The 16,719-nt window shown below is 40.7% G+C and overlaps 1 protein-coding gene and 1 long non-coding RNA gene across 2 annotated transcripts in view; one reads left to right on the forward strand and one right to left on the reverse strand.

Moving 5' to 3' along the window:
• Window positions 1-12,848: 12,848 nt before the first annotated feature.
• Window positions 12,849-16,719, reverse strand: part of LOC311034878 (uncharacterized protein) — a 38,707-nt gene continuing 34,836 nt past the window's right edge. The window contains exon 6 of the mRNA XM_084042909.1: window positions 12,849-13,214. Within this exon, the coding sequence (XP_083899035.1) occupies window positions 13,043-13,214 (172 nt within the window). The 3' untranslated portion in view covers window positions 12,849-13,042. The remainder of the gene's footprint in view (window positions 13,215-16,719) is intronic.
• Window positions 14,494-15,882, forward strand: LOC311035562. The gene is made up of 2 exons (XR_014599742.1): window positions 14,494-14,823; window positions 15,784-15,882. It is a non-coding gene; the product is annotated as an uncharacterized lncRNA (long non-coding RNA).

Consider the following 16,719-nt stretch of genomic DNA (forward strand, 5'->3'; position numbering starts at 1 on the left):
GTCTTAGCAACATTTTCATAGGTCTCATCACCTATCTGTTGGAGGTCAAGGGTGTCATAATGTCCTTCTTCAGCCATTTGTACTTCAGTTCCTGTTGTAGTCGTGGTGTCAACATGATGTTCCTCTTGGAGTGGATCTCTCTCTTGAGCGTCAGGCCAGGCGTCAATATCATCATAGATTGTATCGTCCATCTCTTGGAGCTCAATGTTTTCATAATGTTCAGCCACAGCCATGTTCCACCATTTCACAACTCACTGAAGACGTGTCTTCACTGTCCTAAACGTAGACGGCACTGTTACATTTATATCACATGTGACAGCTCACACTCTGTGAACCAATAAAAACAAACCACCTCACTCACTCACTCACACACGCACACACACGCACACACGCACACACTCACTCACGGACGCACACACACACACACACACACACACACACACACACACACACACACACACACACACACACACACACACACACACGCACACATGCCCATACCAACGTCACCTCTCCTCTGCTTTGCTGGCTCTGAGGTTTAACACCTGATCTTATCTGATGAAATTCATCTAATTTCTATTTTTTCATCATAAACATGAACCACACATGCGTAGGCTGTACTGACGGCAGCTAGAAGTGACCACAGGTTTCCTGTATCTTCACGATCTCTCTAAAGTTACACAAACACACACAACTGTCCATCATGAAGAACCCACACCAAATAAGTTAACAAATTAAATAAATACAAATATAAATAAAAAAGGGCAGATTGTTTGAGACTAATATGTTTTAATACAAACGTTGTGTGTGTGTGTGTGTGTGTGTGTGTGTGTGTGTGTGTGTGTGTGTGTGTGTGTGTGTGTGTGTGTGTGTGTGTGTGTGTGTGTGTGTGTGTGTGTGTGTGTGTGTGTGTGTGTGTGTGTGTGTGTGTGCGTGCGTGCGTGCGTGCGTGCGTGCGTGCGTGCGTGCGTGCATGTGTGTTGGTGGAAGGGCCTCAGCTGCTTTTAGCACAGATAGATGGAAGTTTCTCTGAGCAGGCAAAGTCATCCCACTGGACTCTACCTGAAATCATAGATAGACAAGGTCCTGCATTAAAATGGCTTCCAGACAACATAAACTAAATGACATGATCTTTACTTTGAGTTGCTATTACGTTTTCTTTTAATTGAAAGTTATTTGAGGGTGTTTTTCTACTTTGCCAGTTTGCACGCAGACAGTCTTCTCTTCCACCCCGGTTGTCGGGTTGGTGTTTGGCCCAGTTCCTATAGGACATCCTCTTACCATCACTCCATGACCATACGCCATCCTAGAGGAGGACAGTGTGGAATATAGTATAATATAATATAATGAAAGTGTAACATTATATTGAATGCCTTACTTCATCACACAAAGGTATCAAAAATAGCAGATCTACAAGCTCAGAACATGGCGCAGAGCGACACATTTTGAGCTTGTAGATCTGCTGCGTTTTGCTATTTTTTATTTGAATCCTGAAAAGTAACAGTTTTTTCATAACAATCAGCCAAACCGAGTTCCTGTTTTACACATATAAGGAGGCGGTGCCCCCAGAGGACGAAAACAAAGAGACCCCCGGCCCCCAGACACTCATCTGTCTGTAAATGCACATGAACATAAATCCAACATAATTAAAAACATGAATTGACACAACACTGATGACAGTGCTGTCAAACAAGTCTATGAAGCTATCTATGAAATCTATTTAATCTGCAACACCTTTTTAGTGGGGGGTCCCTGCTTCATCTCTCTCTCAGCTAAGGGGTCCTCAATGGCCTGAAAAAACATTGAAGACCCACTGCGGTAGGGTAACATATGCTGTACCTTTACACTGTCATGGCCCCCGATCCATGTGGAACCTTCACCATACTGAGATTTGATCAGGAAATGAATGAATATGTCCTCCGCTCTGCTGGTTACTGAGGCCAGGTTTGCATACTGACTCAAACAGCTGTTCTACATTAAGACATAAAGAGAAGACATAGAGAATGGAATAATCAGTCATACAGTGATGGAAAAAGTACTACATTTATTTACTTAATTAATATTATCAATACTGCAATGTAGAAATACTCTGTTAGAAGTAAAGGTCAGGTAATCAAAATCTACTTGAGTAACTGTACAAAAGTATTGGCATCAAAATGTACTTAAAGTACCAAATTAGAAATTACTCATTATGCAGATTTGAAGTCATTATGTCCCATTTGAAGTTTTCAAATGTATACAAATCTTTTGAAAATAGCAGATCTACAAGCTCACAATGTGTCGCGATGCGACGCATTGTGAGCTTGTAGATCTGCTATTTTCAAATGGCCGAAATGTATATAGGAGCTGAATTGGTTTGTGTGTTTGGTAATAATAATCAAAATCTACAAAGTAACAAGCAACGAAAGTGTTCAAATAAATGTAGCGGAGTAAAAGTACAATATTTGCCTCTGAGATGTAGTGGAGTAGAAGGAAATTGGAAATGTAAAGTACAAGTAAAGTACAAATACCTCAAAATTGTACTTAAGTACAGTACTTAAGTAAATGTTACTTTACACCATTGCATGCTGTACAGATACACAAAGTAGAAGTTCATTGTAATTACCTCTGCGGAGCCCCAGTCCATTTTAGCTCGGACATACAGGTAACAGCGCCCAGAGAAATAACTCCATCCATACGCACATCTTCTTGGACATAATGCTGAAGTAAAAATTAAATAAAGGACATCATTCCTAAATCCATGGCAGTAAATGAGCCATTTTGAATAGGAAGAAATGTACTGTAATACTTGTCCTCAGTGGCATGAAGGGTATATAAGGTATGGATTTCTGTCCCCCTGTTTGACTTCTACCTCCCCCTGGAAAACGAATTATCTCCGTTGTACAGCTTGATGACTATCTCTTTCAGGGTGTAAACCTCACATGTCCAAAACTGTTACTTTTCAGGATTCAAATAAATAAATAGCAAAAGTAGCAGATCTACAAGCTCGAAACGCCTCGCGAGCTTGCTGATCTCCTACATTTGATGCTTTTGTGTGACGCTGTACTATGACGTAAGTATAGGGCGTTAATTTAACTACAAAACACAAAAAGTTAAAACACGGAGATAAGAGGTTTCTGCACCGACAGGCCGACAGCGAAGACATAAAGTATACCAGCCTTATTATACAACCCTGGTGGCTAATGTCGGTAACACAGCCACTCCATCAAACATGACACACCCTGCATCATCACACAGCCCAGCATGCTCTGTCTTCACTGAACACCTTCCAAGACCAAACGTTCATGAGCTGATCTGAGCTCACCAAGTCCTCATCACCACCATGATCCCTTCAGCCTCTGACTAGAGCATCAGACCAGAGTGTCAAACTGGACAGTTTAATAGTCTGGTTATTGAATCTACACCATAGAAACGCATGCATGCAGCCACACATGCACGTACAGTACGCATGCTCGCTCGCTCGCACGCACGCATGCACAGACACACACACACACACACACACACACACACACACACACACACACACACACACACACACACACACACACACACACACACACACACACTCACACTCACACACACCTGATGCAGCTCCAGTCAGAGCCATCACAGCGCAGAGAAGTATCAGCTTCATGATGGTGATGATGAAGATGATTGCCTTCAGTAGATAGAGAGAGAGAAAGGTTTAGGTTAGAAGTAACAACTGAGAGGAGAGGAGAGGAGAGGAGAGGAGAGGAGAGGAGAGGAGAGGAGAGGAGAATCCCAAACCTTCAGTAGAATGATGTGTGTCGTCTTCCTTCCTGTGTTGAAGTGTTGAAGAAGACAAACAGAAGCTCTTATGTACACTTTGTTATATCACCGTGTGGGTGTGGTGAGAGCATACATGTTTCATGCACTGCACACAGTGCACAGTGTATTATGCACAGAGAGTACCACATTTGTTCATTTGTTCAAGTTTAATTTATTGTAAACTCTGTATCCGAATTCCCGTGGAAATTAAACAGAACAATGAGAATATTAACACATAGATTGGTGCAGCAATAGGGAGCCGGTGTTTTTTTCCAGCGCTATAACTTGCTACATCAGTGGCCGTGGGGTCAGCACTTTATATTTGAAATCTGAACGTTTATGTAGATGTAACGGTTGTAAATGTCATGATATGACAGTGATGTTTCAGGGCTAATATAGTGCCAGTTATTCCAAAGCGCTTTACACTGGCCACGGTTACATGGGCCACAGTTACATGGACAGTTGTATTCGGAATGAATACACTTCTATTCGGAATGGATGAATGGATGAATTCATTCCGAATAGATTTGCTCATGTAAACACCCCAATTGGAATAGAATATTCCATTCCAGTCTGACCCGAATGCATTTTCATTCGGAATAGGAGGGGTGGTATAGACCGTTTGAATCGGGTTAAATCAATCGGAATTGACCATGTAAACACTTTATTCCAAACGCTCCTGTCCGTTTGGAATACATGCATTCCTTTGCGCATGTCTGTGCTTAGTAGGGCTGTCAGAATTGTCCAAAAATGACCTATCAAATCTCTAATTCAGCCACGGTTGGTGCTGAGAAGCGCTCGCTCCTGCGGGATAAAATTAATGATTCTAATAGCGTCATTTAATAAGCCTGTAATGGTTAAGCCCAGACTTGTCCAGGAGAACGGACGCTCTGAGGATTGCTGGGATCTTTTTCTAAACAGGTATTTTAGTCCTCAGTTTTTAAAAAGAATCCCTGGCCACATGACAAAGATTTAAAAAAAAAATCCCTGTCCACACGTAAACGCAGAAACGCATTGATCAGCATGCAAGTTTCAATTTTAAATCAGATTTTATTTTATTATTTTTATTTATTTTATATATGAGGGGCCAAATACATAATACATTTTTAATCGCATGTTAAGGCCCAATACTGCAATAGCTGCATTATTTTAATAGCATACGTGAACAAAAATAAATGAAAACAACATTATTAGGGCGCAACTGCAGCGAAAACAGATGAGTTTTACTTCATCAATTCATTACATGGGCAGCTAGAACGGTGGTCCCAAAACACCCCGCCCCACGCACCTTTTGAGCGGGCCATCCACGGCTGCTCCATGGTGGCTGGATTTTGACCCGGGGCGATTGTGTTTTAGGGCGACAGACCCGTAATATTATAGCCTATACCTTTATGGACAGACCCCGTGTGCGCACCGCGCGCTACTCGGCGCAGAAAGAGGGTTTTAATTACAGTGAATGAGTTACAGCATAATGAGTAGCTTATACTTTCTACTTAAGTATATTTTGATGCCAATACTTTTGTAGGCTACTTTTGCCATAAATGAGCGTGCCTTGTTTCATAGACTGTAGTGTTGCTCGCTCGCTCTCTCTCTCTCTCTCTCTCTCTCTCTCTCTCTCTCTCTCTCTCTCTCTCTCTCTCTCTCTCTCTCTCTCTCTCTCTCTCTCTCTCTCTCTCTCTCTCTCTCTCTCTCTCTCTCCCCATTTATTATTATAATGACCATGAGCGGTCCGGTGTTTAAGTATTATTATTTATTATTATAATGACCATGTGCGAATGCGCGATGACATCATCGTATGGTACCTACATGAGAAATGTGACAAATACTATAGGCTAGCCTACGTTTTACCGTGTCTGGTACCAATACAAAAAAAGAAACTGGTCTGAACTTGTAGATCTGCTACTTTTGCATTAAAACGGCGATGACAAAGGAACACAGGCTTGCACCGCATACAACGCTGCCTGGCCAGGAGTCGGTGCGTTGCTTACCGGCCTGCCTACGACCGATAGACCTCCGCCGCGGAGGCACAAGGGGGCTATTGCCTCCTCCCATGCCCACCAGGGGAAGCTCTGCTCCGGGTAGTGGCCCCTGGTCCATGCCCGGGCGTAGGCGGGAACCACTTTGCGCATGTCAAAAGTTATATTCTGAATGAATGCTTTGGTCGTGTAAACGAGGAATACTTTTATTCAGGTCCCATGTAAACAGGTGAGTGGATCAGATTCCTCTATTCAGAATGAGTTCATTCGGAATGAATTCATTCTGAATGAATACATGAGTGTCCATGTAACTGTGGCCATGGACAGTTGTATTCGGAATGAATACACTTCTATTCGGAATGGATGAATGGCTGAATTCATTCCGAATAGATTTGCTCATGTAAACACCCCAATTGGAATAGAATATTCCATTCCAGTCTGACCCGAATGCATTTTCATTCGGAATAGGAGGGGTGGTATAGACCGTTTGAATCGGGTTAAATCAATCGGAATTGACCATGTAAACACTTTATTCCAAACGCTCCTGTCTGTTTGGAATACATGCATTCCTTTGCGCATGTCCGTGCTTAGTAGGGCTGTCAGAATTGTCCAAAAATGACCTATCAAATCTCTAATTCGGCCACGGTTGGTGCTGAGAAGCGCTCGCTCCTGCGGGATAAAATGAATGATTCTAATAGCGTCATTTAATAAGCCTGTAATGGTTAAGCCCAGACTTGTCCAGGAGAACGGACGCTCGGAGGATTGCTGGCCTAGGCTACACTTATATGGATCTTTTTATAAACGGGTATTTTAGTCCTCAGTTTTTAAAAATAATCCCTGGCCACATGACAAAGATTTTAAAAAAAAACAATCCCTGTCCACACGTAAACGCAGAAACGCATTGATCAGCATGCAAGTTTCAATTTTAAATCAGATTTTATTTTATTATTTTTATTTATTTTATATATGAGGGGCCAAATACATATACATTTTTAATCACATGTTAAGGCCCAATACTGCAATAGCTGCATTATTTTAATAGCATACGTGAACAAAAATAAATGATTATTAGGGCGCAGCTGCAGTGAAAACAGATGAGTTTCACTTCATCAATTCATTACATGAGCAGCGGAACAGTCGTCCCAAAACACCCCGCCCCACGCACCTTTTAACCGGGCCATCCACGGCGGCTCCATGGTCGCTGGATTTTGACCCGGGGCGATTGTGTTTTAGGGCGACAGACCCGCATTCAACCCGTGTGCGCACCGCGCGTCACAGTGAATGAGTTACAGCATGTTTCAAAGCTTTTTCATAATAATACAAGAAAAACGTGACACTCGGCATAATGAGTAGCTTATACTTTCTACTTAAGTATATTTTGATGCCAATACTTTTGTACTTTTGCCATAAATGAGCGTGCCTTGTTTCATAGACTGTAGTGTTGCTCTCTCTCTCTCTCTCTCCCCATTTATTATTATAATAATGACCATGAGCGGTCCGGTGTTTAAGTATTATTTATTATTATAATGACCATGTGCGAATGCGCGATGACATCATCGTACCTACATGAGAAATGTGACAAAAAGGCTAGCCTACGTTTTACCGTGTCTGGTACCAATACAAAAAAAGAAACTGGTCTGAACTTGTAGATCTGCTACTTTTGCATTAAAAAAGAACACAGGCTTGCACCGCATACAACGCTGCCTGGCCAGGACTCGGTGCGTTGCTGAGGCACAAGGGGGTTATTGCCTCCTCCCATGCCCACCAGGTGAAGCTCTGCTCCGGGTAGTGGCCCCTGGTCCATGCCCGGGCGTAGGCGGGAACCACTTTGCGCATGTCAAACAAACTTATATTCCGAATGAATGCTTTGGTCATGTAAACGAGGAATACTTTTATTCAGGTCCCATGTAAACAGGTGAGTGGAACAGATTACTCTATTCAGAATGAGTTCATTCGGAATGAATTCATTCTGAATGAATACATGAGTGTCCATGTAACCGTGGCCAATGTGCATTAAATTCACACATTCACACACACATTCACACACCAACGGCAGACAGCAACCAGGCACCAACCTGCTCATTGGGAGCAGTTTAGGGGTTAATTGTCTTGCTCAAGGACACTTCTCCATGCATTCAGGGATTGAACCGGTTGCTCTTGTCTGCTGAGCCACTGTTGCTCCATCACCTCAGGTGTGTGTTTATGACAAGGAGCTGTACCTCGTGATATCATCTATGTTACACTTCTCTGGAGCATGACTGTATGATTTTTTTGCTCTACTTATTATCCCTCAAGAACTTCGTGAACTCAGGAATATCATATCAGTAACATGTTAATATTCAGTTCAAGACAAGTCCTGCTATAAGCTGTCAAAATTGATTGAGTTGATTTTGTTATTGATATGATTCTTTAATTAATATGATGTCTTTTTTATTGAATTACTTTTATTATCATTGATTTTAACACAGTTAAAGAGTTATTAACAGGGAGACCTGTGTCCATTCAGGGTTCTGTGTCCACGCCCCAATTACTCAGGTGTAAGTAGTCACTGTGATTAACCCCTCCCCTATAAAGCCTGGTGCTCATTCACTCAATCCTGCTTGGCTCTCTGTATGCACTGGCTTGTCTGAGCAAGGTAGGCAATGGATTGTTGTGTTGCTTTTGAACTGTTGTTTAAACCATTGTATTTATTTATTCTTAATGGTCCTGTGTTCCTCAGGCGCCCTCCTCTCTGCCTCAGTGTTGAGGATCTAAGCAGAGGCCAAGAGGCTGTTTGTAGGCCAGGTGTTGGGGCCCAAACCCCACCTAACCTGAGTCTTGTGTACTCCAGCCATTGTGCCCCTGTGTATGCTGCCAGGTGCCCCTGCCTGTAGACACAGACATTGACCGTTAATATAGTGTTCTGTATTTCGATTTGAATGTATTTTGATGTATAATTAGAATGCCTTGTGGAGGCTAACTGTTGTGTTTTGTTTTATAGGTGCTCCTTAGCTCCATTGCTGCCTTTGCCCCTTTTGTTAGACCCTTATTTCCTATGTATTGTATTTTATTTTCATTGACGACCAACTGCCACTGTCATTTATATTGCTAATTGTCATTTCTTGTACCCCAATAGTTGGAGGCGACCACAGTTGCACTGTGGGGGAGAACTGTCTTCTATCCACTACATGTGTGTATGGTTTGTAGTGTGCACCTAACCCACCAATAGTGTCGTGTGTCGTACAGTTTTGAAGTGTTTGAACCCTCACTCTACTAACCCCTCTCTCTCCTCCCCCCTTCAGTCTGACTGTGGTTTCACTTGTGTATTTTTATTTCCACCTTGTAACATTAAATTGTGATTAACTTGTTTAATTCATCATGTGGCATTTAAAATAAATGTACTTGATTATCTTGAAGCACGTCTCTGCTCCCTTTTACAAACAAACTTCTGTTGCAATTCAGTGTTGGTTACTTTAGCACTTTAATTAATGATTCCTTGGGTGCAACTCAGGTGGCGTAGTCAAAGTTACACATCTGTTATATTTCTGCCATGGTTACACATGTAAAAGGAAAAAAAAGGGGGATGCAAAAAAGGTCTGATAATAACCTATAATATAATAATAACCTATGATTAGTTAATAACCTATGACTTAGTTTGTAGATGTTATTTTATGTCTGAAAATCAGTCAAAATAATACAAGTAAATAATGACAAAACATGAAACAAAACTTTTTTTTGTGTTAAAAGAAACATACGTACAATAGAGTCACTTTTAAATGGGTTTATTGATAGCATCCATATGAGCCTTTATCTTTAAAGTAACGGTACCAGACAGTAGTGTTACATATGGAATGAACTCCCCATTGCAATTAGAACTGCAGACTCACTCCCAATCTTCTGCCGTAATCTGAAGACTCACCTCTTCAGACTCCACTTCAGCCTGTAGCACTTGTCCTAGCCTTGACGTCCTTGCAGGATTATGCAAAGGCTAAAATATAACTTAGATAGCATGTTATATAGACAGATGCCAGGTCATTGTTGACCTGGCATCCTATAGTGTGTATGGTTTCAATGTACAGGCTGAAGATAGGTTCTTGGTTTACGTATGTATTAGTTATTAGATTATTGGTTTACTTATGTATTACTATTTCTATTTGATTTGATGTATTATGACGTATTATCTTGTGTCCTTGTTTACTGTAAATCCCTCTGGATTGAGAACGTCTGCTAAATGCCTAAACTGTAAACATAGAACACCAGGAGACTCTTTGAAGCAGGGGTCTTCAACAGGGGGCCCGGGACCTGTGTGTGTGTGTGTGTGTGTGTGTGTGTGTGTGATTGTTTTTATATTAACCACTTAAACCCTCAATACTTGGTAAACCTTTGGCTCTGTACTCTGTCTGCTACCCCCCCCCCCCCCCCCCCATCCACCCTTTACACCAAAGCTCACACGTGTTGAGCTTGTAGATCGGCTATTTTCAGCAAATGTTCCCCCTATAATAGGGATGCTCAAACATTTGGCAACTCTGAGGACCCTGTTGAAGAGTCCTGCTATAAACAATAAGTTGGATGTACAGCTTCCTATGCAGACCTATAAGCAACATCCACTGTAGTGGAATAAACTGGATGCAGCTCGCATCCAGTTTAAAACCCTGGTGCTAGCCTATAGGGCAGTGAAAGGAACAGCTCCTTCTTACCTCCGGGCTATGGTCGAGGCTTACACCCATGCCCGACCACTTCCGTCTGCCGCCTCGGGGCGACTGGTTGCCTTGTCGCTCAGTGGTCCTTCTGGCCTATCACGGTCACAGCTTTTTTTCTGTTCTGGCCCCACAGTGGTGGAATGAACTCCCCATTGATATCATGACAGCAGAGTCACTGCCCATCTTTCGCCGCAGGCTGAAAACCCACCTCTTCACTACCCTGACCCTTCCTCTTAGCCTTGCCTGTTGTTAACTAGTTGTACGAGCTCTTGTTTTATTGGATCTTGTTTAGTCGATACACATATTTGTTTTAGCTCTTGCTCATTTGATTTTCCTGTTTGTCTCATCTGTTTAAGAAAGTAGGTAGCTGATAATTGCACTTTTACTTTAGCGCTAGGTATACTCTTAGTTGCTTGTTTTAGAAAATAATGCGCTTAAGACTGCTGGAGATTAGTAGTTTCCTTCCTTACCTATGTTGAATGCACTTATTGTAAGTCGCTTTGGATAAAAGCGTCTGCTAAATGACTGTAATGTACATATTGAATCAATCAACAAAAGCCTGAGTAGACGTTAAAATGATCCCAGAATTGTTTTAAATTGAAATATCCCTTTAATTTGCAATAATAATATGAGTGCTTCTTACACCATGTGTGCCTTTAATGTACCTTTTATAATGTAATCATTTATATCCGAAAAGTAACTTGTAACTACAGTTTTAAAATAATTGTAGTGGAGTAAAAGTACAATATTTGCCTCTGAGATGTAGTGGAGTAGAAGTAAGAGTATAGACAACTGGAAATACTCCAGTAAAGTAAAAGTACCTCAAAATTGTATTTAAGTACAGCACTTGAGTAAATGTACTTAGTTACTTTTCACCACTGCTCATAATAATCCGTCCTATGGCATCACCTGGATGAACTCTTCTTCTTTACAAGTATTAAACAAATGAAAAGTCTGGTCCACAAGGTGGTGCTAGAGTACTTCTATCATGTCCATGTTAACATATGAGACATTAATGATCAAATGAGTACAAACAGTAATTCTGTTACTTCTGTTGAGTTAATAATAATAATAATTCAACGTGAGAATAGTATTTATGTATATAATGTTCAATATGCCCACGACCTATACTTTATAAACATTGATATAAGATGTATTGCATGATTATAAACATACTGTATGAGAGTGTTGTCTCATGAATGTGTTTATAATGCTTTACAGACATAACAATAATAATGATGATGATGATGATAATAATACTAATGATGCAACTTGTACATCTTTGTATATTACCTTCAATACAAAACATGATAGTGCTTTACATTAGAATAAAAAAATACCATTTGATTTATTGAATACTTTATTAACAGTTTGCAAATAGTACAGTGGTCTGATTTTACAATGAAGCTAAAAGGAAAACACAAAGATCCCTAGAGGCTTGTTTTCATTGTGGTCCTGTAGCAGATCTACAACCTCACAACATATTGTGATGAGCTTGTAGATCTGCTATTTTCCAATAGCCAAAGTATAAAATAGGGCTTAAGTGGTTAAAGCACATAATTAAGCAATATTACACGAGAGGGTGTACTTTACCGTCATTATTGGCACGCCAGTGATGCGGTCAGGAACGAGGCGCAGCCGAGTTCCGCCAGCATCACTGAAGTGCCAATAATGTAAGGTAAAGCACACCCTCGAGTGTAATATTGCGATTATACAACAGTTACCAACAAAACACATCCAAATGTATTCATATTGTGGGGCAATTCATAATAAAAATGTTTAGCTATTATGTTTCCCTGTAAAGAGAAGAGTTTATTTGACTGAGACAAAATAGTCCCTGTAGCAACACAGCTGAGGCACATCACAGCTGATTCCAGTAGGCTATATGCTCCGTCGTACGAAGGTATCGCACGGCGAAAATAGCCGATCTACAAGCTCACAACACGTCGCGTTGTGAACTTGTAGATCGGCTATTTTCTCCTTCTCATCCTCTTCTAACCATTGATCAACCGTAAGTCCACCAAATAAATCATAGTCACAACATAGTCCATTTTGCGTAGCTGTTTGTTCTCCGGTGGCGGCGGTGGGTCAGGATACTCTGTTTGTTTTCGTACCGTGGGACAGCGTGACGTCACAGCACAGCTGTGCCATATATGGTCTAAGCAGGCGCGGACTGCAGAGCGGAGTGATTTATTAATGTGATTCGGCCCGTGCTATGATGCTGGTTTGAAGCACGGCTAGAAAGCTATTTCAACCAATCAGATTGCTTGGTCGGAACTACCTGTTGTATAATCAATCAATAAGAAAGTTAAATGGAAAATAAAATGAAATAAAATGATTAAAACTGGTGAGAAATAGATGCATAACATCACTGTTTTAAGAACAGAGCAAACATTATATTAATCTACATGAAATATGGTATTAAAATGGAACAGATGGCTGTTAGATTAATGTTATTCACATTCTATAGGCTCCCCTTTAACTATATATATGAACATATGAATATAAATGTTGATGTAATGTCTACAGTGCATATTGGGTAGAACTTGCAAGGCAGACAACACACCAGCTAACTGATACATGGTGAACATGATGGTTTCAGCACAGAGCTCTTTCACACATCCAGTAGATGTAAGAGGTAGAACACGGTGCATCTTCCCATCCTTTGCTAGGAGCGCCAGACTGAGACCCATCATAATACTCAACACAGTCTTCTTCTGCATTAGGGTTGTTGTTGCTTTCAGCATGAGGCGCACCAGGCCTCCAGTACCTGTAGAAGTAGGAACATATAATTAATACAATACTTTTACAAGGATGTTTTTTCACTCTAAATCGTTTGTTTTTTAATCATCTCCTCATTCTATATTCATCAGTGGTTTTCAAACGTATTTGTTGCTAAATTAGCCGATGTACAAGCTCTCAACATGGTGCATGTAAGCTTGTAGATCGGCTTATTTTGCCGCTTTGTAAAATGTGTGTGATAAATGAATGAATAAATAGTTAAATATGTATTTAAGGCTATAGAAATTAGTGCACACAAAGTACTGATATAGAAAATAAAATAAAACATATAATTAGCCTATTTGTATATATTTCATATATTTCACTAATAATGAGTGGTTCACCTGGATCTCATGACCAGTTTTGGTTATAATTATTCAGGAACAGTAATAAATTGCTTGTTACTAAATTAACCCACAGGAAGCATCGTGCTGTTGCCTTATTTTTTAACTCTATGGCTGCCGCGCTGCTACAGGAGTTTTTCTGTGTCTTGACTAGTTCAAGCCAGTAGATGGCACTGTTGGGACTGCTGATGCACTAGAGCAGTGGTTCTCAACCAGTGGTGCTTTGAGAAGGTTCCAGGTGGTCCCCAACTAAATGATGGAGAGCTGGTAACCAAATGGACCCTTATAGATCTTTAACTCTTGAGAGTGTAAAATGTTACGCTCTCAAGAGTTAAATTATTGTTAAACATCTGCATTACTTAAGAAGAAGAAGTCTACCCAATTAGAGAATGTACAAGAATTATTATTTTGATCAACGTTTGCCTGTTATTTCTCCTATTGAACCAACATCAATACATCATGGATGGAATTGTGGACAAAATCGTATCCAACGACAACAAAATATTCTTATATTCTTAAATATAAGTCTTGGGTCTGAGAGTCTAAATCTCATCAAACGGTGGTTCCGTGGCTCAACATGCCGAATAAATAATGGACCTTGATATGAAAAGAGTTGAAACCCACTGCTCTAGAGCTACAGGACGATATGTGAGTTATTATCACCAATACACCCCTGACTATATCACACATATGTCTGTCATTAAATTAAATCACCCGATGTGACACGTTGTGAGCTTCAATAACACCATCATTAGACTTTATGGATTCACTTACTATATTAAAGGGACACTTCACCCAAAACCTTTTTTCATGAAGTCTAGGACCCCATAAACATGATCCTGGTGTTTTTTTTGTGTTGTATCTGTGTTTTTAGATTTTTGATCCGTTTGATCCGTGAGACACGGCTGAAAGCGTCAAATGACGCGGAAAATGACGTTTTCAGCCGTGTCTCACCTTATGTCCGAACTACATACTGCAGGTGACTACAGGTGTAGTTCAAACCCAAACCAACGCCCATGGTTCAAAGGACCGGCCCCTGAGGGTGTCTCCCAAACATTTCCCCACTCGGCAACTCCCATTAGCTACCTCACACATGTACTGTCATGGCGTGTGTAAACATATCAGAGTTATACTTTAGTACCCGGACCCACACGCAGCTAAGGCGGGCAGTGAGGAGCAACAACCCGTCGGGGATGTTTCTTAGTGGAACTGACAATGTACACGGACCGTGGACGGTGGACGCTTGTCTCTCGAGTAAGTAAACATGCTGTAAAGTTGCCACTATCACTATAATCTCATGTTGTATATCCCTTGGGTAGACTAAACTAGCTTGTGGAGCCTGGCGTGAACGGAACGTTTGTCATTGTTGACTTTGATGTAGCCTCGGTGTTGGCACTTTTTCCATTCACAGCCCTTTCATCTACATAAACGTTCATATTTCAAATATAAAATTCTTACCCCGTGGCCACAGATGTTACAATTGGAATCGGATGGGTCTAAGTACATGTATCTTCCATATTGTTCAATAAAAAAACATTTAAATCCGAACGGTGGCCATTTTCTCATAGATGTTTAATGTATCAGAGTGCAATACACATCCCAACCGATAGGGTCGCGTAATTGAAAGCATAAGGAGAAAATGGCCACCGATTGGATTAAAATGCTTTTTATTAAACAATACGGAAGATACTGGTACTTAGACCCACCCGATTCAAATTGTAACATCCGTGGCATGAGGTCAGCACTTTATATTTGAAATTTGAACGTTTATGTAGATGTACGGTCTGTACATGTAGAAAGTGCAAACACCAGGTTGAAGCTCCGCCATGACTGACATGTTTCGTCCCGACTGACGGCCGTGTGCGTAGAGTAGCACAACGTCACTTTACTTACTGATTGCGTTCGACTCGTTTCACTAAAATTAAAACGGACTGCGGGTAATGGGAGAAGACAAGTGTCTCTTGTTCACAAAAAAAGTATGGTTACATGAAATTAATTAATCTCTGTGCAGGGAGGGAAAAAGAAAAGGGTGCGTCGTTTGTCCCCGCCTTATAGCAGATCTACAAGCTCACAACGCGTCGCGGACTCAACACTTTGTGAGCTTGTAGGTCTGCTATTTTCGGTGCGCATGCAACTAAGAACAAATTATGTATCACGTCGGATGATATCCATGTAAACTACAAGTCTAATCTAATGTGTTCTTTCCAATGACAGGACAGAAAGTCGTCATCAGCCTGCAAAAATGGAACTGCTGTTGAAGACCTGGGACTACAGCCATATATATTATTTTTCTAAATAAAACGGTTACATTTACACACTGCTTGCTCTACTCATTGGTATATTCTACATTGTGTAAGCATTTATAATGACAAAATGTATGAACACCCAAATCTATAAGGGTTCTTTTGAACTGTTTCATGATATAGGATAGGAGATGGTCTTTCATTTGGCAGAATATGGTACATAATTACATGACTTGTAAGCATTACAGATATAATAGTGAAAAACTCTTGTTCATTCTCTTAGTATTTACTTCGACATGCAATCATTATTTTTCTGGGGACCCCAGCACGTTGGATTCAACTTTACTGGTCTTAGATACAATAGGCTATAGTAAAACCTAACATTATCCATATACACCAATTGAAAGCATGAAACTGTCTCAGTTGAAAATAAAAAGAAAACGATTCGGCTGTGTATGACAAGAGTATTTGAACATTAGCATGTCATCTATTCTAAAGTAATGGCCAAGTTTAGTCCAAAGAATATAACTGTAAATGACAGTGAAACATTATGTTCTCAGAAATAAGGAAAAATGCATGACATGAGTATGAAACGTTTTGTTTTATTATATTGTTGACTATGCCTCAACGCCATGGATGTCCCGACTAGATGGACATCACCAGCACCGGACTGTCTTCATGGTGGGAACTGGGAAGGAATGTTGAACACACACACACACACACACACACACACACACACACACACACACACACACACACACACACACACACACACTTTGTGCTACTCTGCTAATTTACACATGATATTTAGTTTGCTAAAAGATGCAATCGATACAGAATACAATACAACAGCAGCGAAGATTGAGTGTTGCCAGATCTTGTGAGAGAAATAAGCAACCAGATCTAT

This window comes from Gymnoscopelus microlampas (assembly GCF_963454915.1).
Source record: "Gymnoscopelus microlampas genome assembly, chromosome: 19".
Taxonomy (NCBI): domain Eukaryota; kingdom Metazoa; phylum Chordata; class Actinopteri; order Myctophiformes; family Myctophidae; genus Gymnoscopelus; species Gymnoscopelus microlampas.